A 25,097-nucleotide genomic window follows, 5' to 3' on the forward strand; every position below is an offset into this window, starting at 1 on the left:
GTGCTAGGCTTAACACAGCTTGATATAACCTACAGCAACACAATTTTTGCTTCTACCAGCTAGATCTCTAGGGCACTTTATTGAAACAAATAGTGTTAAAAGCAGCATCACAAAGAAAGTTTTAAAAACAGATTTTAAGAATGGAGAATCATTCTACATATGCATTATCCATGTGGAGCTTGTTTGGAAACTGCAGCATGGAATCACTTAAAGCTTACCCGCAGCCTTTTTTTTCTCCTTTTCTTCTGGCAGCACAGTCATGGAAAACAGTAGGCCAAGTTTCTAATGTAGGAAGTTGTTCTCTCTTTCTGCCTGCCGTTATCCAGCTTTGACATCTAGTTTTGCCAAGTCATCTATCAACAATAAATGCCATTTCAAAAAGATACCATCTTCTCTGAGGTAGACTGAAATGCATTAAACACTATGTTTAAAGTTGAGCTGCTGGCTATGGTAGATAACCACTATTTAAATAAGATTATAGAATTATCTGTGCCAGTCGCATACTCTCTCAGAGGCAAGAGACTATTACAATAGGTAACTACTACAAATTACTAGAATTAAAAAAACAGTAGCAATTAAAAAGTACTATTTCTATTGCCATGTTCTGAACAGTATCTGATTATAATTGTTTGAAACAGCTACGTATAATACAGTTCCTTTTACAGGTTATTTAAATCCCACCAGAAATTTGGCTAAAAAGAGTTGCCTCAGAATACATGCAAACAGAAGTTGTCAGTTCTAGGCTCAGAGCAAAGAAAATTCTGAATTCTCATTCAGATTTGTTTTAAACCCATTCACAAATTAATTCTCAGAATATAACTTAAAGGATGGGAAGACGCAAATGCAAACAATGTATTTTCAGTGGGGCTTCCAAATATATAAGTGCAAACTGTGAAAAAGGCAATCTTTTCATTTAGAAGTACTAAAAAACAACAATAAAACCTTGGAAGTGGAAATAATGTAGTTTGGTCATATTGATATTAGTTGACATTAATATTGCTGTATTGCTGTTGGATGAAGAAATAAGCGATCTTCTTCTAGTCTGCACACAGACCTACAAGTATTTCAAAGAACAATTTGAATAGCTCCTATTTACACTCAACTAGAAAGCAGTTGCTTATGCTGAAATAAAACAAAGATCTAAATGCCTGAGTTCTGAAAACACTCTCAAGTATTCTGAGCTCTTTCTAAGATAACTCCTCATGAAGTGAAAACAATATCAAATGCTTTGCAAGAACACTGGTAAAATGAAGATGGCAGCAAGATGATAAATACTAGGGGGAAAAAAAAAAGTAATAAAAAAACCTTCTGAACTGATAACCAACATGAATATCAAAATAGATCTATTCTCACTCTTCCAGATTTTTAGAAATTGGATGGTGAATGTCACCATTTGGAATAAGCAAAAATGATTTATTGAACTTGCAAAGCTAAAAGCCAATTACACTTGAATTACATCAATCCTTTAAGGACAGAGGTTTTGGCTATTTTTCCTTCTTGTGTTTAGGCTTTTCAATACCATTATCTAAGAAATGTTTTTTTTGATATACTTGTAACAATGGCAGAGACTACAGGTTGCTTGAACAAAAGCCCTGTAACAGATACAAAGTAAGGTTATATCAACTTAAAAAAAACCACTACAACAACCAATCAGCCCACCACCTTACGACATGTATATAATGCAAATATATCTGCTACTTTCAGTTATATAATGTGAAAACTTCTGTAACAAAATTTAGAGTACCGAACTCCTTGCAAGTATCAGTGGACACTTACAGGCATGCCTTTGGCATCATTTAGCATTTCTCACCTCTTTGGTATGAACTCGTGACCTCCTCATAGCCCCTCAAATCTAACTTTTATCCTCTGCACTAGCGAGCTAGCAGGCATTAGATGCACACAGGAGAACACAAATGCTCACAAGTGTACCCAAACCCACGGTCTTGGTCCTTGCATTTGTACTTTTGCTATCCTCAAAGAAAACAAACAAAACAGCATTTTATCACTTTGGTACATGTAAGTAGTATTTTCTCTCCTTAAACAGTGTATTTCAGTCCACTAATTCACACAATAAATAACAATAACTTCAATTACCAACAGGATCAGCAATTAATTCACAAACTACTTGAAATTAACAGCAATACTGCAAACTTCAGTGTTCAGTCATCTGTAAGCTTGAAAACAAAGACTACAGTAGATTGAGAGGACAAAAAGAAAAATGTAAGTATACTCAGGTTTCTGTGTTTCAGGTCAGGCAATAGAATGAACTAAGCAATCAACAAAGAAAAAATTAAGTATTTTTTCTTCTTAAAACAGGTACAACATTTTACAATGCTTATAGCTATTAAAAAAAAAAAATCAGGACAGATTATTAATTACAGCCAAACCTTTACTTCTTATCTTGTATGTTTTGAAAGATGACCATATAGAAATTTCATCTACAGCAAATTAACCAGTTTTGGGAGTAGATTCTGATGGTGGGAATGGTTCTTGGGCGCTACAAGACATTTTATCATTGAGCTTTAAAATTCTATATCAAAATGCACGTTCATACAACCACATTATTCGAATATCTCTTCCCCCACTTATTTAACATGTTCAAATCTCACGTACTCGTATTATATTTGTTGCTTCTCTTGGAAGCAGCCACTGAAGCACATGAAGCAGCACAGTCCAACTTGAATATTCACCATCTGTCTATCTAGATTTATCCGCTACTCACAGACAAATGCAAATCTGCTCAAGTTACACGGAGCTTTGTCTTTTTAGTTCAGTGATGGACAGAAGACAACCAAGTACAATTTTCTTTTTTTTTTTTTTTTTTAATAAAGATAAAATTACAAAAAAGGTAAAATCAGCTCAGGAAATGCAAATTACTTTAATAGATCAGTTTAGACATTTAACATAACTCACATCCATTTTAAATACTATTACATAAAGCATGGCGAAGAAAGGAATTTCTGCCTCATAATTAGAAAACTCACAATACAACTTGCCAAAAACCAGAACAAAGCCGTTTGAAAATAAATACGGTCCATGCCAAATAGTACAAAAATGAAATCAGCAGTCTTTATCAATATGAAAACTTCTTCCTTTAGGTATTCTCCAATTCTAGCATTATGTTCTGCAATTGATGTGAGACTATCTTTTGTTCAAGGATTGCTGAGCTGTTCTGACTTTGCTCTGTACAAAAGCAAAAAATAAACTGTTAAAATGCATGATTTTTTAGATTAACCATTTCAGAAACGCAATGTAGAGTCAGTATTGTTCTAAGTGTAAAATATTTAGTATTATGAGGGAATCAAAGTATCTATACAGAAATCAATACTTAAGAATACTTAAAGTTAAGTTCTTAAGTAACATGACATTAATTAACTGCTTACCCTTTGGTGTCCGTCTTTTCACCACTGTTGTCCTTGGATTTATCCTCCTCCTTAACATCTAAAAATAAAAATTACATGGTTTGGAATATACCAAGAAATGCAAGTGAACTTCCTTTGGACAGAAAAAAAAATAAATCTGGGACAGCTATACTTCATAGATACAATTGCAGCTAAGAGAAACAGCTTTTGGAAAAGTAACCTTGCTTATTGACATATAACATTAAATGTATCCATCCTGGGGAGTTACCTGGGCACAACGCCAAGTGATTCAAAGCAAGTCAGGCATAGTTTCTCTTGACTGGCCAAAAGAGCATCTGTAATGAAAACTGAATTTTCCCCAGTTTCATGGGGTTCACTGTCCCATAGTCTTAGAATACAGCCTTTTACTGAAAAGCCCCAAAATTCTTTCAAGTACACTATTCCTAGAAAACTACCAAGCTTCAGTTTCAGAAGAAAACCAGCAGCCTTACTCCATTAAAGCAAAAAAAGAACATACTTAAACCAAGATAACTTTTTTTTTTTTTAACCCTAACAAACCCCTGACTTATGAAGCTTTGAGTCTGGGGAGAAACGACACTAATCCCAGCCTGATGAATAGATACATCTTAAAATCAATGATGAAACAGATTAAACTTTAAAATAGATTTTTATAATATGATTTTTAAAAGTTTTAATAGTGAAATAACTGTTAACAGAGAATGTATCTTCCTTCCGGCAGGACAAATACCTGCTGTTTTAAAAGGCAGGATAAAATAACCATAGAATCCTACCTGCTTTTTTGTCCTCTGTCTCTTTCTTGTCTTCCTCTATCCTAGCTTTCTTTGCTCCTTTCTTGTGATCTGCAACATTTCGCCGTCCACCTTCCCCTTCATCTTCAGAGTCTGAAAATTCTTCATCACAGGCAATGCGCTTATCAGATGCTCGAACTGAAATTTATGAAATTAAAAAAAAAAGGTCAGAATACAGACTGGCTAAATAGACCTAGGAACTACCAAATTAAGAACTAGTAAAAATATGTTATAAATCAGATCATTTTACTTTCAAAAACACTTAATTCATTACTATTTTTATGAACAGCAAGTCAGAAGCTAAGTCCTTCCATTACAACTTGTCTAACACTTCTGGAGTATATTAAAATATACTGCAACAACTTGCTCTATAAGACTCAGGTATTCTTGAGCACTTCTTGAGACTCCTTTACAGATTCATATTTGGGCACAGAGGCCATTTTAATAACCACAAATCTGGCAGACCAATGGCAAAAGTTTTTTTTACTTAGGAAATGAGTTCTCCAAGTTCCAATCTTCCAGTATCACACTTCTAAGATTGATGTTCTGAACAGTTAAAACTAGGATTACTCAGACTTCATAGTGTTCCTTACTGGAAATGCGTTTGTCTGGATCTTCTCCATCCTCATCTCCACTATCTTCATGAACAGCATCTTCAGGAATGGCCTGCATCTGTACACCAGGTGCATGAGGTAACATGCGCAAGTTTTCAAATAAGCGTTGCCTGTAATTAATACAAAGTTACTACTACACAGAAGTAGTATTCCCTTGGATTTTGTGTATAATTCCATAAATTCTGCAAAGTTAACCTGCTTTTCTTTAAGAAAGCCTTCAGAAAGCCTTCCATCCACAGCAGATCACTAGTATTCACAACCTATTTCGACATCACATTCTCTTAAATTTTATACATATACTGTCAGTGAACGTCAATCCTTCAGTTTTTCATTAGGTCAGTAGGCATCCTTCCACTATTTAATAGACAAGACTATCAGGTTGGATAGTAAACTAGACTCTGAACGAAGCCAGACACTTAGAGCGTGACTATTTCCATGCTGTGTGCAGCAATAAGATCAGGATCAAAAGTGATCCATCTGGATGAGATTGCTTACTGGCTACTACAGGGAGAATAGACAGACATTCTTGTCCAAGCCAGCTGATGCGACAGATCCCACACTCCACAGACACACATGCAGGAACAAGAAGGATAGATAACCTGGGACTCAAAATTATCGGTCCAAAGCTGTTTGGGTGGAGAGAAGTGTTGGCAGGTTACAAGCATCAGCATTTGTGACAACTGTCTCAGTATCCCCCCGCTCAATTCAAAGAATGAAATGGCAACTGAGGTTTTATGAGATCCTTGCAGCCTCTTTTTCTGTTTCTATTACATAACCTTCTTCTAAATCCAAATTAGAAACAAAACCATTGTAAACAATGAGTACTTCAAATTAACCAATTATCTCTTTATTAGATGAGCACAGATTTGATTATTATTATTATTCCATTTCTGAAGACCAATATTAGTTTACAAACAAACCTTCATGATGTGAGTAGGCATAAACTGAACTAAGAAGAAGCAAAGCCTACGAACACGATCTCTACAGTTTGTCAATAAGTACTTCACAGATCTTGTGGACTCAAACTACAATCTCTCAATTGCTTGCACACATCTTTCCATAGTTTTTGATGTAATCACATGATTTTTATTTTTAAGGCTGACACCTACAAAGAATGGCAATCAACTCCTGTTTAGACAAGGGAGTAGAGAATTTGGAAGCCTAATAATCAGTGCACAGCACAGCTTCTTTCCTGACAGGATAAACTTCTTACAAAATCAGAATAGTAAGCCAAATAAAACAGCCATCTCTTTAATTGCTGGAAGAAGGGGAAAAAGCCACCAAAACTGAGTCCTAAGCTTTCATCTTTAAATACTCAGGACTCATAAGCATAGAAAATATTGTAGGCACAGACATTTTAATTAAAAGTTCATCTTCTGATAAAACAGAAAAGAAGTCTTTTCTATTCAGTACTTTTTCAATGTGTGGTAGTGAAAGGAGCTCTCAAACGTGTAAAAATTAAACCTTTGGAGAAGCACAACTCACACGTGTAGCTGGCAAATAAGGTAAGCACTACTTACTTGATCTTTTCCATATATTCTGGTGTATTCTGATTAGTCATATTTGATGGACTAATATGAAGTTTGAAGTCTGGTCCAAAATACTCAAAGTAATCATTGTATGGTAATTCTGTAAACAGAACAGAAAAGACAACTGTGACCCAATGGTGATTTTAATCATTTTAAATACAAAGTGTATACAAAATACATAAAATATCACCCAAATCCTTTAGTGTTTTTCTCTAAATTACTCCACACATGAAGTTAAACATGTTTTCTTTGCACAATACAATACAAAAAGAACAAAATAAAGTTCTGCTTTAATAATGGTAGAACACATATTGACAATGCTTAGGTAATAAAATTGATAACTTAAGAATGCTAATTTTGGAGATGTGGTACAATTAACTGATGATTATTTACAGCTACTTACAAGTTACCTTATGTGAGCCAATCAGAATATTCTTCCAGTAAAACCTATGGTGGGTACAAAGGTTGCTCCAAAAGTAATGCTTCCTATTTTATGATGTTAGCCCATGACAGCACAGGCAGATGCTAGTGGTAGCATAGTAGAAGTTGAACCTTCCCACCAATATTCTGTTATATTTTGTTGCCCCGTGACAGATGGCAGCAGAGGGGCAGTCTGACAGAACAATATCTGACATGAAGTGCAGATGAAACAAAGGTGTAGAACTGAATTTCTGAATTCAGAAAAAATAGCACCTACTGACATTCACTGATGCTTGCTGAGCATTTATGGAGGCCAAACAGAAGATGTCAGCAAAGTGAGGTGGTGGGTACAATGTTTCAGCAGTGGTGACATAGACAGTGGGTCACACCTCTGCTGATGCAGACTTTAAAGTGTGGTATGCAGGCTCTTATTCATCACTGCTAAAAAGTGATAGTTAGTGGTGATTATGTTGGAAAACAGTGTTTTGTAGCTAAGAGTTTGCTGTATCAAACAGTGTTATTGTTCTTTTTGTACATGTTGCAGTTTTTACAGAAATAAGAGAGACTACTTTTTTGTGACCTATGTATATCAAAACGTTACCAGGAAAACTGCAGTCCAACGTGAAAACTGCCATTGGCTGATGTAACAAGACAGTTCAAACACTAATTTCATAGAAAAGCTTTCAAAAAATATGTCCAGAAGCATACTTGGCCAGAATTACAGGGAGTGTAGGCTCTATGGAAATATTCCTCAGATAAATTACTTAATTATTCAAGAATTTAAAAGAAGGTGACTACTGCTATTTTGCTTTAAAAGTGGTAAGAGCTTGCATAGCCAAAATTGAGGCAATTGGAAGAGATGATGTCAATAAAGACACTTTTAGGTCAAAGATATAATGAAGGAATAGTTAAAGTCTTAATGTGCAAAATGGGTACTTTGACACTCAACCTTTTCTTAAAAACACCGTATCTGCAATACCCAGCTTAAACAGGTCTGTGCTGTCATAATCAAAATACTGCCAAACATATGATAACACATATACTAAGCGACCTGATAATTTAAAGCTTTGATTAAAGCATAAGCAAGCCCTAAATCTCTAAGCTTCATTTAGTATATAAGCTACTAAAAAGTTATCAGCTAAGCCTTAACAATAGCTTTCTCTATAGTTCATTCTAAACGGACACACTGAGCTTGGCAAATATCTCCATAATTATCCTTTCACTTTGACCTTCCTATGATTATTTCTTGATAAGGTATTAATTTGTGGATTAATATTTACCATTAGGAATTTCACAATCTAAGGCAACAGCAGTTTCATATGTCCAGCAACGAGCAACATTGCGAATAGTATATCCACCTCCTCCTAACATCAGCAATGGCAAGTTGAAAGTCTTCACAACTTCCACACATTTTGCATGACCTGTCACAAACAAGAAATATATGCAAAACACCTAGTAAGAAGAAAATGTGAATTGTATATACTCTTATACGCTTAGAGTTCATTATAATCATGTATCAAGTAAAACAAAACTGTCACCCTCTACAGCTAAGCATAATCTCACAAGTCAGATATGAAGCATATAAAAAACACTGAACATTATCCACCCCAGTTTTCAGAGACTTTGGATGATGGTCTCCTACCACTGTAGTTCTGAAATGCTTTTAGAACAAGTATTTTGCTTTTTGCATTGATATTAGCTATGAAAAGACAGGGACAAATCTAGGGATAATTTCTCAGTTAAACACAAAGTAGGAAGAAGGAAAAAAAGTAAATCAGCACTTGCTCCTTTCTACTTCTAAATTTGAACCTGTACAAAAGGTTGCTAAGTCTTGCTTACAGAGTAAACTGGTGCCAAGACAGTACACAATCCAGGTAGATACAGCATACTGAAAGGCATCTGTAGGAGGCAGCAGCTCTCTTGGTTTCCAAGATATGTAAGATGAAAAAAAATCTGATCTGTATGGGCAACTGAAGGAGCTTTGCCACCTGGTGCAAATCAAGAAAAGAACCCTGAAACACTGCAGAGCCAACAGATACTATACTGTTGCCTACAAAACTTTAATTGCCTCATTAAGAAAACAAAAAAAACAGAAAAATCAATGACTCAAAAAGACCAGATTCAAGGCTTACCAACAATTCAACATATATTTTACATTTTATAAATATTAGTACTAACCATTTAAGTTATGTTGTTTGCTAAATTAATCTCTCATCTCAATTCTAAGAATCATTCTTTTGGGTAGAAATGTAATTAATAGTAAGAAATCAACAAATTCTACAAAGTTTATTAGAAATGAATGCTACCACGAGGCTTAGTATATAAAAAAATCAACAGTATAAGCATAACAACACAATCAGTATTCTAATTTCAGCAATACCTATTTTATGCCCAACAAGGTGTTTGATGTTTAGGAGTCCTACTAAGAGACCCGTTAGTTTTGTTAGTTGCCCATCACAGTAAGTGTTGCAGTAGGACTACTGTTGTCATCCTATCATTCCAGGACACTGCTTTAAAGCTACAGAAAAGCCTGTACATAGAAGAAAGGGAATCAGTTGAGTGGCTAGGAAGAACATGGAATACCAGAGTTCTTAACTTTTTTAGATGGACAGAAAGATACAACTTCTGTGTTTCTTTTGGCCATTTCTGTATAGTAAAGAAAGAGGCGATTAATCATGGTAACGAACAAAATCTCTCCAACTCCAGTCCTTGTCTCGCAATTTTGGTGGAAAATGATACAACAGGTAGAAGTTCCTCTTGAGTAAAAAGTTACAGACAACAAACACTTTTCTGCTTACCTTTAACAGTGAGATTAAAGCATCCCAACCTATCACCAGACAATGAATCCGCTCCACACTGTAATACTACAGCACTGGGCTGGTACATCTCCATTACTTTTGATATAATCTATAATCAATATAAAACATCAAGTTGTGAATTCACATTACAAAAATAAAGCCACAAAATGAAAAAAAGCACAATCCCAAAGAGCTCAGAAAAACACTCACTGGTTTGAATATCTGTCCATATGATTCGTCATCTATACCATCCCTCATTGGAAAGTTGACAGCATAGTATTTGCCTTTTCCAGCACCAATGTCCTATAAGCAAAGACAGAAAACATTCTTATAGTTGTAATAATACACAATGGTATCATGGGAAAAAAAAAAAACCTCTATACTACCACAATGAGCCTTTTTGTATCATTGTTCGTGCCATGATGGGAACAACAGGCAAAATACTGTACTTGATTCTGATTTCCCATTTTGAAATGTAATAATTATATACCAACACAACACTCGCAGGAAGTACATTTGATTTTTATTTTTTTATTTTCTAATTGAAAAACTTAAAAGATGACATAACCAATTAATTTAGCCCAACAAAAACCAAGGGAACTGAGAGCAAGGTAAGATGCACAATACATAAGATTATGATTTGAGAGGGTGTTTAAAACTGTATTCTCAAACATAGGAGAGTGTGCTTGTTGGATAGAAAGGAGAAAGAAATTGAAGCCAGTTAGAGAATCCCGTCAAGAAATAGTTTCTAATCTAAGAAAAATGAAATAAAAACCAACCAACCAAAACTCAAGCAGACTATTCTAAGTTCCATCAGTTGACAATTCAAGAACTACACAAGCCTATCTAAATGGCATTCCTGGACAACATTTGTATTAGAAGTCTTGGTATATAAATAATAATAAATATTGAATCAACTCTGGAGTATTCCACTGATTACCAACTTAATACCTAAAGATACTCACATGCCACACATTCCTATTTTCTCCCTTTAGCTCATCACCAAACAAGACAGAAACTGACCCAGTTTGCAAACTGCAGTTCTCTGCCACTAATCAAGGTGCAGTAGGGAAGACAATGAGATACAACATAATCAGTTTAGCTATAAACTGTCATCAAATAACAATATGCAGTAAGAGCCACACATCCTTGAAAAACTGCAGGTCCCTAGCAGGATGACCCAGCAACACTAAACTTATTAACAGAAGGTGCTGAAATAGTCTTGGATTTTTTTCCTCTTTCTGAAAAATACATCTTCTGCAGCAAATGGAATGGCAACGTACCCTTTTCAGTAGCCACCTTTCATTGTTGGTCAATAGCCCAGTGCAGCAGGTTATAAGCAGGTTCCAGCAGGTTATAAGAGTTCACAGTATTGCAAGCAACACTGAAAACCCCTGCTAAACACATCTGATTTGAATCTAGGCTTTCAGAAGCCAATTTCTCTGAAGTGACAGCACTTTGCTTTTCAGATATAAAAGAAATCAAATTCATCTTATTCTAAGACACAGAAAGCAAAATGCCTATGCATTTCCCTTCAGTTAAAAAAAGATATTACAACTGAACTAGAACAGAAGAATGCAACCTGTCTGTAAATCAGATACAGTGGTGGTTCTATAATCGCAGAATTATGAATTCTTGCATAATTTGTCAGATAACTTGATCAGCAAACTAGACCCAGCAAAGAATTACTAAAACAAACCTCCACTGACAACAAGTTATTTGGTTATTGAAGTTGACGTAGATAACCAAAAGAAAAATCAAGTTGAACAGAAACAAGCAACAGAATAATAATTCCCAGAACAAATTATTTAGCTCAACTAGTTTTGCAAACTCTGGAGATAAAAAAAAAATAAATAAAAACAGTTGCTGTATTTTTTTTTCTTTGGCAGGAAGGTGGCATATGCAATTAGCTGTAATAAAGCCTCCTTAAGTCTGTATGCACACAGTGCTCATTTTAAAAATACTATCTAGCAACATAGGACAAGTTACAATGCCTAAAGTACTGTCCATCACTGACATCATGCTAAAAAAAAAAATCCCAATAATATACAATAGTTTTTATTTCAAACATGTATCTTTTAATTCTTTGTCCTGGGTGTGGTGAGGTGAAGAATCCACAAACTCCTCTGTCAATGGGAAGTGCTGCTTTTAAGACATCAAGATATCTAATCCTCCAAAAACAAACAAACAAACAACAACAAAAAAGCTACACTAAAACCTAATCAATTTCAGAAAAAAAAGCTAGTCATTATGATCATCCTGGTCTGTGCTGTTTTCTTGTTTAAAGCACCACTACCACCTTGTGGCCAGTCAAGTTAAAAACCACCAAGTCTGATTTCCTAAATCAATTTAGAAAGCAGCTTAACAAAATTTAAGAACCATAACAACTGTCAGCTCCAAAAAACAAACTGAAATGAATACACTTAACACCCTATGGACTTAACGCTCAGCTTTGATTTACTGCTTTGTCCACTGGGTATCATCACACAGTGCAATACACATTCTGGAAACTTTACTGTAAAGATAAAAGTACTTGCATCACTTGAATCAGTGCAAAGATAACAAATACAGCTAATACCTTCTGAACACAACATTTTCATAGATCCTCTTTTTGGTAGTTTTTATTACTTTACCAATATAATAAGTGCATGTACAAACTAATGTAACAAAGCTGTTAACAAGGAATTGATTTATCCTTGGAGTGCTGTCACAGAGAGGCTGAAGGCAAGAGTATCAAGCGAAGAATATATTAAACTTCATACGTGAAATCATATTTCAACTCACAAAGTGGAACAACTTCCTGTTCTGATGAGACAGAGTCTAACAGAAGGAATGACTTAATTTAAAAAAACAAAAACGACCTTTTAAGAGCCAGGAAAATTATTTTCCATTCTCAGCTATGACAGAGATTCACCAGCAACTTAAATAATAATGCTTCACAGTCTGTTGTTCCCTTTTTCAAGTTAAATGTAATGTTAGTAAATCATTTGTGAAGCATGCTGAAGTTTTTCAGCAGTGGGAAGCACTACAATTCAAAATGTACCTTATTAATGTAAGAAGTAACAAAAAATAAATAAATAATGAACCAACTGTACTACTAAGCAAACCTAACACAGTAAAGTTGAATGATAAATACTGTGATTACTTAAACTATTGCATATATTTATTTTAAGATTTGAAACCCTGTGATGTCCAAAGACTTACTTTTCTCTGTATTTGCAGAACTGAAATGCAGAGACTGTAATTACAAGTGCAGCACACCACTCAGACAATATATCCAGAAGTCAAAGAGTTGGTTTAACTTATCTAGAAGTAAGCAATTTGCTTTCCGATATCCAGTATTTCTTCCTAAGGTTCCTCAACACAACTATTACTCCAGACAAACTTGGTAACTTTTCAGAAAATACATGTTATTATGGAGTATAATTGTGAAAACAATATAATCCACATGGAAATGCGTAAGAGGGAATTTATCACAATGAAATTTCCTGCTCAATCTTACCCTAAGGTCCCCCGTGCCTGGAAAATATTCACCATACTTATGGAATGATACTGTCATGACACGATCTGTGGTATAAAATGCTTCTTCAACACCATCACCATGATGGATATCAATATCAATATACAACACTCTTTGGTGATACCTAGAAAGAAAATTACACATGTGAAATCACAATCTTCTGTTATGTCCATAAAATATCAATACCTACCACAAACAAATATAAATAAATCACAGATTATGATAAAGTTTATATTTTTGAAGCTCCCATAACTCTCAGAATTATCAGTACAGTTTGGATAATGGCAAAAATAAGCTCATCTTAAAGTGATTTTTATTATGCAACGCATTCAATATTTAATTGAGTTGTCCTAGTCAGGAGTAGTTTTACCTTTTAATCCTGTTTATACCAATTTCTTTTGTCCAGATCCTTTGAATTTACCCCTTTCATGGTACATTTTTGTCTATATTATTTCTCAATAATTGCCAAAACATTCTGCAATGAAACAACTTGAAGTGTATGCTTTTCAAGAATTTTTGAAGAATCAATGCCAGAAGCAGGCATAATCCATATTCCATAAAAATCAAAATATCATTTTTTGCAGACTTATTTTCCATCAACCCTCCCTTTTTCAGCTCTGCAAAGACTAAAAAATAAGTACGTTCTTGTTTCCAACTGCACTACACTTATCATTAACATAAAACCATGATATGGCTTAATAGTTCTTTAAATAGTGCAAGTTTCTGATCATTTTATGTGAGAGGAATAAAGAAAACTGCTTCATGGCAAGAGCACTGAAAACAACGATAAACGACCCTTAAATCCTGTGCTCTTCAGTAAAGAATAAAGTCTATCAACATCAGAAGACATTTTCACCAAATTTTTCACAGTGCTATAAACTACAGAGCAGCCATAGTTTCACTGTGCTAAGATCTTTTTCTCTTAACAAGATACCAAATAGCTTCTTGCAGTGATATAACCCATATCTGGTTTGAAAGTTACTTCCTTCACATACAAGTTAAGATTTAAAAACCAGTAATCAAAACTAGACCACAGAAAAATCATACTGCTTTTATTAGGCGGTAGAGACAATCATAAAATCATAGAATAGTTTTGGCTGGAAGAAACCACCTGGTTACAACCGCTGTTGGCAGGGACATCTTCCAATAGATCAGACTGTCTAAAGCCACATCCAACTCTGCCTTGAACATTTCTAGGGATGGGGCATTCACAGCCTCTCTGGGCAACCTCTTCCAGCACCTCACCACCCACGTAGTAAATAACTTCTTCCTAGTAACTCCTTGTCCTATCACTACACTCCCTGATGAAGAATTTCCCTCCAGCCTGCTTTTAGGTACAGGAAGGCCACCACAAGGCCTCCCCCTGAGGCTACTCTTCTCTAGAATGCAGAACCTCAACTCCCTCAGCTTCTCCTTATATCCTCAATATATGCATATTAAAATGAATGCTTTAATGTGAAATATCTGTGCCTCCAGCAACTTCTTCCATTTTTAAAGTTACTTCCTGGTTACAGCTGCTTCCCTCTACCACCCACCACCAGCAGATTCAGCTGCTCCACCCCCAAGAAGTCAAATGCCAATGTTTTTTGTAAAAAAATAAGCCTTATGCGATTAGAAGAGATAGAGTCCCATTAAAAACTGTAACTAATATTAACGACTTGAGGTTTTATTGACGCACTGTTGCTTGAAGGTAGTTCTGCGATCAATTCTGCATTACTCCCCTCTTCATTTATTACTCTACAACCAAAGAAGCACAGCTGTTATTTCACTGTTTTCTTAACAGCCACATTAACTTATGTAACAACACGAGAAATTTCAGTGTATGATTTTCCTTAGAATTCCTGTTTATTAGCAATGCCCTGAAAGATGGAAAATAAAAGGGCATAACTGAGAGATCAAATAGGTCTATGACTGAGAACAAAACACCTGAGGCTTAAGTGCCCTATAGTCAGGCCAGGGCTCTCAACCACTATTCTGTCTCCATGAGCAGCAACAGAAGGCAACATTTACAGGGCGAAAGCAAGCCTATCCATTTTCCAAGACCTGTTACGCAACATCTACAATTACAACATATAGTATTTTTCAAGGGTGCATCACCTCTTGGTTCTTTCATAGAATCACAGAATCACAAGGTTGGAAAAGACCTATAAGATCATCTAGTCCAACCATCCTCCCTTTACCATACCTACAGAAAACTACTAAACCATGTCTCCTAGCTCCCTATCCGGACACTTCTTGAACACTGTCAGTGATGGCAACTCCACCTCCTCCCTGGGCAAGCTATTCCAGTGCCTGACCACTCTCTGAGAAAAAAAGTTCCTTCTCATGTCCAGTCTAAACCTCACCTGATACAACTTGTGGCTATTTCCTCGGGTCCTGTTTGTTGTCTGGCATAAGAGGCCAAGCCCCTCCTCATCACAACCTCCCTTCAGGAAGTCGTAAAGTGCAATGAGGTCTCTAGCTTCCATTTAAGGATCTCCTGCCCAAGAACATGTCTAATTTGTGTTTCTTCAATCTACTGTCACCCTCTGCTTCATTCTAGCTCCTGTAATAGTGAGATCTAGGAGTTCACTATCTTTGTGCTTAAGAAGTACTTTAAGAACATGTTACAAACCTAATAGCTATTTTTTTCCACCTTGCCTGTATATTAGCTTAGACTTCTTGCTGAAGCCAAATTGAACAGAGCTGGGAGCTTTCTTCATCAAAAATTGTACAAGCTCAGCTACGAAAACTGACAAGTAATGACATTACAATCCATATCTTCAAACATTTAACTAGTAAAAATTTTGCCACCTTAAATAGTTTTTGTCTTTTTCTATCATAAAACTTACTTCAGTAACTCAAGGATGGCAAGCACAATATCATTGACATAACAAAAACCAGATGCCTCTGACTTCTTGGCATGGTGAAGTCCTCCAGCCCAATTAACAGCCATGTCTGTCTGCTGTCTGTTCAATTTTACCGCCCCAGCTGTAGAAAGACATGCACAAAATTGAGACGAAACATAGTCAGAAACTTCTGAAGGTCTTTAAATTTGTTAAAAGGAAACAGTAACTCATTTTTAAGTCATTAAATCTCATACTTGATCCTAGATCTCACAATATACAAATTATCAAATATGAGATAGTTCAAATAACTGTTAATCTTTGTGTTGCTATGCAAAACAAACTTGTATTTGCTTCAGGATCTATATTATCAAAGGTTTATGTAGCTGACATAAATATAATAAAGCTACAAAATATCTGGCAAACAACCTCTACTTACCAACAGAGCCTCCAGTTGATAGCTGACAGAACTCAAACAGGCCATCAAAAACAGGACAATCTTCTCCAACATTAACTGTGCAAGAAACACATTACTTTCAAAAACATAATCCTAATAGCATTGCTATAGGCAAGGATAGCACATAAAAATGCAGAATTCATTTAGCATTTCAACTATTTTTAACCCCCTCTCCCCTTTTCTGTCAAGCTAAATTTTAAACACTGAAACAAATATTAAGTTTGCCCAGACTTCTAATAATCAAACAACTGTTGGCACAGTTTTTACCATTTAAGATGACTCCAAACTGGTTTTTTTGCTTGTTTTTTTTCTTTGTTTCCATAGAAAGCTGTCTCATTAATAAGTTAAATCATTTGTCTGCTTTAGAACAAGTGTTGATTAACATCATATTAATAAATGTGCAACTTCTTGGAAAAATACATCGAGAATAAGGCACTGTAAAGAGTTACAAACACGTATTATATATTGGTAGAGCTGTGTTAAACTGTATTTCTAACAGTAATTTGAACTTACTCCTGAAGTATGAAAAATTACTTAACAGAAAATGTGAATAACGTGCAGTTTTTACCATCTCACTCCAACAGGAGAGTCAATTCGATTTCTTGACTTCAACATATTTTAATATATTACTACTACTATTCTTTAAGCTATTCTTTTTTCCCTCTGAAAGAATTTGCATTAGAGGGTATTTCTAAGCCAGTTTTGCAAATACTTACAGCTGAAGTTTAACCTGGTGCATGAGGTCTATAGAAAGTATTATTTTGCATCCAGCAGACATTCTGCATGCAAGTCCTTTTGTAAACATCGAGAATATTTCTTTGAACATAGCTGCTTTTTATTAAAAGACACAAAATTAACGTAGCTACTGTTTGTAACATCACACTGCTGAATATTTAGGTTTAAACACCACAACCAATGAAGCACACGTACAATCTTAGAATTTACTTAATATTGACACTTACATCTTTGCATCTGCTTGCTGTACTCAGACATATTGTCAGGCCTTATTGATCTGAGGAATTTGATGTATTCGTCACTATGGTATTTGGTCATTTCCTCAGCAGTAGCTTTGTGGGGTCGCTGATAAGAAGAGTAAGTTATGGAAATAATTAGAGCACCGCTGCAAAACCAGTTAACAATTAACTAAAACAGACAGCTTAAAATAAATCTAACCTGCTCTGAAGGAAGAACAGTGAAACTACTACTACTGGTGTTTTGCATGAAGCAAGGATTACTCTGCTAGCTTGAACCCACTAAATTCATTGTGCAGTTACCCTAATTTCACCCCCACATAATCATAAAAGTACTATCAAAGCCTCTATTGGCGCTGCTTCTTACTTCTCCCAGAAAGGGACAGCAATCTGTATTCCTTACAAATCAGTGCTTTTATATATATATATTTATATATATATATAAAACATACATACATATATATAACACATATATATAAAACACACACACATATATAAAACACTCATAAAAAGGTACTTCAATTTTAAGTAAAAGTGAACTGAATACACTAAGTATTTTCTATTTCTACTCCCATTTTTACCTGTTTATCTGTGTAAGAATACTTGAAGCCAACTTACAATATATCAGTGGACAATCTATTGCTTATACTCATACTTCAGTGACCATTCCATTGCTTATACTCACGTAAATTTCCATTTTTCTGTACAAGCCATAATTTAGGAGCAAGTTGTGCGTCATTCGGATCCTATGAGGTTTCATTGGATGCCCTTGTCCATAGTAATAGTTTCCAATATCACCTGTCAATATACAGAAATGAACTGACATTACAAAACAAGTTTTTTGCTACTTAGAAGAATCATTCCCAAAAGACAAGTAAATATGATGATTCCAAAAAGAGATATGCACAAACTACTCTGACGGACCACAAGGAAAACAAACAGCCCAAAAAAGCTGTAAGCAGATGGCAAAAAAGACCAAAACGAAGACCTTTACTACAAGCCAACAGTAGTGGGGGAACAAAAGTGCCTAGAGTGGTTTCAAGACATGAATGAAGAAAACAATGGGATGGAACTGGAGAATAGAATAACAGGAAACAAAATAGGAATTATGAAGGGAGCAGAAACCACCACTGACAATGACATTATACCACAACAGCAGCTGTAGTAAAACCTACCATTTTCTAAGAACTGATTTTAAGTAGATACTTCCTTACCCTGCCCTTCAAAGCCAATTCTAACAGTTACACTCCAGAAGTTAGCTTCAAACCTGCTGCTATAATCACACGCACAAACATTTCCAAGCCACCTGCTGCTAGGGATCCATTCCACAGTAGATTGCCTTGCAACCCAGATGAACCCTACTCTTGTCAAATTAGATAATGACTAGACACACGGTTACCATAACATATTGATCACTTCTTTTCAGGAAGAAAGAATGGCTACTGTCACCAGACATTAAGTTTTCCTCCAGCCTGAACAGCATGAGAACACACCTGCCTCTGCTCCAAACACAGACATTTCCAAGAACCAAATCTTATGTTCCACGTGTTTCAGGAGATGTGGACAAGCCTAATAGGTATATTCAGTTGTCAAGGGCTATCACATTGTCAATTATTCACAGTAGCTCTTCTTTCCTTCTGAGGAAACTCCTTGGTAGTATTACTGATTTTACCTTCTAAAAATTTTTATTTTTCTTTCATATTTTTCAACATTTTTTCAACAAATTTTTCCAGCCTACTGGAAAAGAAATAACATTGTTTTCAAAATGTAATTTTTCATATTTCGGTAGGCAAGGGTAAGAAGTAGCACTGCTACAAAGCAGCTGGAGTTTCACTTATTCAATGTGAGCTCCAGGCCACAAGGAAGGGAAAACATCAGACTGCAATAGCATCACCAAGAAGAGCAAGCACTACACTAAGATTAGAAATATTGAAGGATTCTAAAAATCCAACTTTCAGTTTTTGAAGCAATAGGGCAAATAAGGACAATTCACAAAACAGATATGGCCTAACATACTGTAATATGAAGGTATCTACATAGGTTGCTCCTAAAGTAATGCCCCCTATTTCCATGCAAAATACAACAGACACAAAGAGCACAATAACACATTCTCAGCTACAAAACACTGCTTTTCAAATGCAGTCACCAGCATTAGCCAAATCATGTAGATGAGCTGATTCAGGCACTCTTCATTTCATGGTGTGACAGCTGCTGACTGGAATGTAGCTTGTCTTTCTTTCATGTCAATGGTATCACTGTTGAAACACATCACCTACCATCTCACTGTGCTCACAGCTACTGTTTGATACCCATAAACGTTCAGCAAACAGCAATGAAAGTCAATGGCTGCCATTTTCTCCACTTGGCGGAATTTACTGTCACACCATACTGCCATGTCAAACACCATGCTGTAGGACAGCCCCTCTGCTGCCATCTGTCACAGGGCAACAACATGTAAGAGAATACTGATGGGAATGTTACTCTACTACCATATCACCAACATCAGCCTCTGTCATTGTGGACCAATATAATAAAATACAAGGTATAATTTTTGGAGCAGCCATAATAGAACTATTCAACGTCTTACTCTTCATCAACTCACATCAGTGAAAAAAACACTATTGTTGAAGAACTTCAAAGGATTTTACTCACTCCTAACTTTGCTATGTAAATGGTAACCAGCACATCAGTTAATAAGATGTAGAGTCTAGCTGATACTGCAATCCTATACTGTTTTCTCAGGCAGGCCAAGAACAAAAGGTATTAAAAAAAAAGAACAGTACTCCTATACCTCCCACCAAACCATTTCTTAAATGGTTCCCATTTTTATACAAAAAAAATACCTTCAAGAACTCTTTGGAACTAACTACTACACTAACTACTACAAGAAGAACACCATTTACTATCCCCACCCTGTTTTTACCAGTTTGCTCTTCCAAGTTCATAAAGCTATACCACAAAAGACATTATTTTATCTTACATAAAGGACACTGTTAAAAACTTGTGTATCCCAAGTATATTTGGGATATATCTTTCAATAAAAGCATCATTTAAACATTTAAAATCAAATATCACCGGAATACCATACACCGCAGAGTATGCTTGAAAAAATAATAAGTCAATCAATAAATATATTTTAAAAGTTGAAAGCTACGTTTAATGTTTTTAATACAATGTAGAACTTTAAAAGATTCAGCAAGCTGGCAAATTTTATGACAGCTTATTAAGAGAAAGAAGATCTGCTAGTGAATAGCTAGTGGAAGCATACTGATGCTTCTGTATTAAAGGTCAGCTGTAATGACTACCAATAGATCTCAATATCATACACTTCAGTGACAAGCAATACCAGTCAAGTCTTAGCATCATTAACAACAAAAGGTTTGTGGTATTACCCTCACAAAAAAAAATATTCAAACATGTGGACAAAAAGTCCATCAAGTTTCAAGGCATTACTATGATGTATATGTTGGCTAGAGGTTCCATTTTCAGCACTGGCATCTTGATTTTCAGCCTGTTATCACAATTTTGGAAACATCATCCTATGTAAGGCTGCTTAGAAATGTCTCCTCCTCCTTTCACTCCATGAAGGAGCACTTCCTGCACATATCCTGAACGTTTCTCTCTCTTCCTTTCTATTTAACACCACAGACTTACTGAAGTACTCAGAAAGAGAAAAGCAAAGGTGAGAGTATACATAGATACATGAGAAGCGGATACAGCAGAGCTGAGTACAAAGACAACTACTGCAGACTACACAAGAGTGCTTGATGCCAAAGTTGTCAATACCAGAGCAAAAGGCACAAGTGTTATAAGCATAATTCCTATCACTCACCAGTGAGGGCACACACAGAAAGTGCAAAAGAAAACATAACTGAAGCACGAAGTAGAGGGAAAAAGTGTGAAGCAGCATATATAGAAAGTAGGGAAATCTATTATTTTGTTCAAAGAAAAGCTTCAAAGACCATTCTATACCAATAACATTATCAGCTAACTGGCTTGTAATGAGAGGCAATAACCTAATTTCAAACATGTTGAGTTCTTAACTGAAAAGAGACAAACCAAATGCCGGTATAATGTAAGCATCAGCTCATGGGCCTGAACAATTTATCACATGATAGACACTGCAATAACAACAAATGACCAGAAAACCTACCTGAAAATTAACTTGTTACACAGGCTGTCATGCCCTGGGTTCAAACATATTAACATACTAATAACCCGTCAATTCATGAAAATGAAAACAAATCCATGTGATTCTTTTGTTGAATGTGTTTGACATACTTCCCTATCAGAGACGTCAGCAAGGTCTGCAGATGTTCAATAGTCTCTAACAGAGAGATACAAGAGGCTACACACTTGAAAGGAACTTCAGTTACATCTGAGAGACTCCCAACAGGCTGTGGATAGCAGCTAAGGCTCCAGTCATGCTAAGATCACCTTCTCCAAGTGTTTTAGAAAAACAAGACTGTAAATTAACTAATTACAAAGGTCTTAGCAAACTGAAGGAGGATGCAATATATGACATTTTGACATCATTTTTTCCTGTAACTTTGGCATATATAAATTTTTATGCACACTGATCATACTTCTGCTCATTTTAAGCACGGCTAGCATAAAATCACACAATTGTTTGTAAGTGCTTTAAGTGTAGAAACACAACCACTACAATAGAAACCACATGAAAAATAAATCTTAACAGCAGTACTTACATTTGGATTGGTTGCTGCAACGTGAATAGACAAAAATCACACACAGAAAAATCTAGAAAATAATCATCAGTGCCTGATGAGTCCAACAAAGACATTTAAATACACTTAAAACTACTACATCTGTGGACTTCAGGGTTGGTTTTTTCCCCCCCTGTTCTGGTTTTTAAAACTAAGCAGGTAGAGTTCTGCCTTTTGAGCCTCAAGCATAGTCTGGGTACCACTGCAGTTCTAGCAGCCACAGTTCAAAGCATCACTTCTATGAAACACTCTTCAGTTAGAGTCTGCAGAAACAGAAGTTAATCTGGAAGTACTAACATACTTGAAGAGCATCTGAATACACTAACATGCTGCACTACTAAAGCATGTTTGGTCTCACCTCTATGGGTGGCACCAACCACATTCTTACGCAGATCCCTGGAATTTCTCATGAAGGTAAAGCCTTTTGAAAACACACATTAAACTGTGCAAGAAACGCAATCTAAACAATACTGCTACTCCACTGGCACAGAACCAACACACTAACTATAACCGTGTTAGCTGCTGTGTGATACCTTACAATTGCGTTTCACTGTACAGGATACAGAGCTGGAAAGACCATCTGGGTCCTGTCCTCATTGCTGTGGACAATGCCTACCTGTTTTGAGATAGGTCACTAAGGTACCCAGGCCACATACTGCATAGTGGACGTAGCTAACGCTTTCTAATAATAAACAATAGAAAAATGAAATCAAGCTGCTATCTACCACAAGTTTATTGGTTGTGGGCACAGAGTAAAGGCTGTTAAAACTGTTAATTATTGATATATGTTAATAGCAACACGCTAATCAAGACTTGGTAAGCAACAGGCTAATTTGGAAACTTGAGACAACAACCATAATGATTATCATAAAGAATATGTAGGAGTCTACTGCATCTCAAAGAACATGCACGTACACTCCTAATGCCTTTCAACACTTTTTGCTGCATCCTCTCAAAGAAATGGAGTGAAAGCCTTTGTGGAAGGAAAACTGTGGCAAAAAATGGACATTTATTCCAGTTATGACACTCTACCTCTTTGCACCATTTGGTTTGGAGTTACTTAAGGCTTCAAATACTCCCCCTAATTTAATTCAAGATTTTGCTGGTATAACATATTACAAAATACTAAAAATTACCAGATGAATCATAAATTAGCACAGGAAGTGTTTACCGCAGGTATTAACTCTAAAAGGTCTTCGAACAACTCCGTTTTCAAAATAAGTATAACTGTTTGACAATAAAAATTAAAAAGGACAGCCAAAACATTCCAACATGTTTTATTTCTTTTACAGAGAAAGCATCTAACAACAGATACTGTTAGTTGCATATAGTTACAGGCTACTTATTTGAGCAAGACATGAGCTCCAGCTGCTTGCATGACACCATTATCCTGCTCTCATAAAACTTCTCCCTTCCCCACTTTCTCCAACCTCTTTCCTCACTATAGATTTTGGGCTGCTTATGGAGCTTGATACTAAATAGTACCAAGTCCAGAAACCATAGCAAAACTTAAGATATTTGTGTCTAGTAAACGACAACCACCTGGTACTTAAAAAAAAAAAAAAAGGATAAGCACAATGAAAAAAAGACAAAACCGAAGATCCATTTGCAAGCAGAATGCTTCTAACCTATTGCTTCAGCATTCCCTTCAACAAGGCAGAGATTGATTCCTCCGGCCTAGGAAAGTAAGATCCCAGTCTCACCAAAACTATCCCTAACAGGGGCCTCCCTTCCCCTTTAGGCTGAACAAAGAACCAGAGCCAGCAACAAAGAGAAGGGGGCGGCAACCACACACTGCTTCCTTCGGTGTAGTGCAAGCCCAAGGCAGGCCCCATTTCTGCCATTTCCTACGAATGGCAGCTTTGCTACAGCAAGAGTCACTTCGGGTATCTTCGTGGGTTTTGCGATTGCTCTTCGTTTCCAAAATGGTGAGACCTTCAAAGCGCTGAGATACAACAGCCTCTGCCTCACAAGAGCCTGATACACCGATTTCAATCAACGGGTAAAACAGGAGACAATTCGAGAAAACTGAATCTTTTAACTACTCTGACCACCGACTTGACACCTACTGTACAAAAAGGAAAAAAAAATAAAGTAAAAGCAAAGTAAAACAAATATAAACTCAACAGAACATAAGGAAAAGTTCTCTCTGCTGCAGCGAGAGCAAACCACGAACAAGTTGCTGCAGATATCCGAACCTAAGCGCAAGCCGTGCGTACTTTCCGAAGCTGCCAGGCGGCTCCGTCTCCATCACACACACACGAGTGTACAAACTCGGGAGGCCAGAGAGCAACTCGGGTTTCACCACCGCACAGCCGCACCCCGCCGGTACCGGCTGGCCGAGGAGACCCGCACTTCCCCTCCGTAACCCAGACCGAGAACCGGGCCGCAGGAACATCCAGGTGCCGAGCCCACACACAGCCTCCGCTCTTTTTTTTTTTTTTTAACTTTTTTTTTTTTTTTTTTTCTCCTTTTTTAGGGGAGGAGTCAGACTCGGCAGCGCCTTCACGTTTAGCGGATGAAGGGGAGTGTCCCAACTTTTCTCCTTTTTCATTTTTCTCTTGGAAGGGGGGGGGAGGAGGGTAACAATAAATCCAGCGCTCACCGCCGGGATCGCTCGGGCCCTGCAGCTCCCACCCCAACCCCCTACGCTCCTCTCTTTCCCCCGTCCCACCGGCCCCGCGGCGGGGCCCAGCAGGCAGCAGGGCCGCAGGTGGATGGCGGCCGGGACCCCGCGCCTACGCGGGGCAGGGGGCGGCCGCAATGGCGAAGAGGCCGCGCCGAGCGGCGGTAACGGCGAATCTCTCCTCACACGCGCCCCGAACCCCGCTCACCATCGTAGTAGTAGCAGACTTTCTTCTTGCCGCCGCCCTGACTGTACGCCATAGGGCCGCCGCGCCGGGGACGAGTCGGGGCAGGGGGAGGAGGGAACGGGAGGCCGAGGCGAGACCGAGCCGGCACCGAGGGAGGAGGGAGGGGGCGGGAGGAGGCGGGCGCGAGAGAGCGGGAACTCACGAAGCCGGGCCTCGGGGAGAGCTGGGGGAGCGGGCCGCGCCCAACCCGCC

At 37.0% G+C, this 25,097-nt stretch overlaps 1 protein-coding gene across 1 annotated transcript; it reads right to left on the reverse strand.

Moving 5' to 3' along the window:
* On the reverse strand, positions 1 to 25,097 carry HDAC2 (histone deacetylase 2). The gene is made up of 14 exons (XM_072332934.1): positions 24,867 to 25,097; positions 17,991 to 18,103; positions 17,297 to 17,414; positions 16,317 to 16,391; positions 15,884 to 16,022; positions 13,035 to 13,176; positions 9,743 to 9,835; positions 9,533 to 9,641; positions 8,015 to 8,155; positions 6,306 to 6,414; positions 4,765 to 4,895; positions 4,154 to 4,309; positions 3,384 to 3,441; positions 1 to 3,183 (listed from the first exon to the last, which is right to left on the reverse strand). Exons 1-14 carry the CDS (start codon positions 24,916 to 24,918, stop codon positions 3,153 to 3,155), a joined length of 1,467 nt encoding a protein of 488 aa, XP_072189035.1. The 5' UTR covers positions 24,919 to 25,097; the 3' UTR covers positions 1 to 3,152.

Source organism: Excalfactoria chinensis, chromosome 3 (assembly GCF_039878825.1).
Source record: "Excalfactoria chinensis isolate bCotChi1 chromosome 3, bCotChi1.hap2, whole genome shotgun sequence".
Classification (NCBI taxonomy): domain Eukaryota; kingdom Metazoa; phylum Chordata; class Aves; order Galliformes; family Phasianidae; genus Excalfactoria; species Excalfactoria chinensis.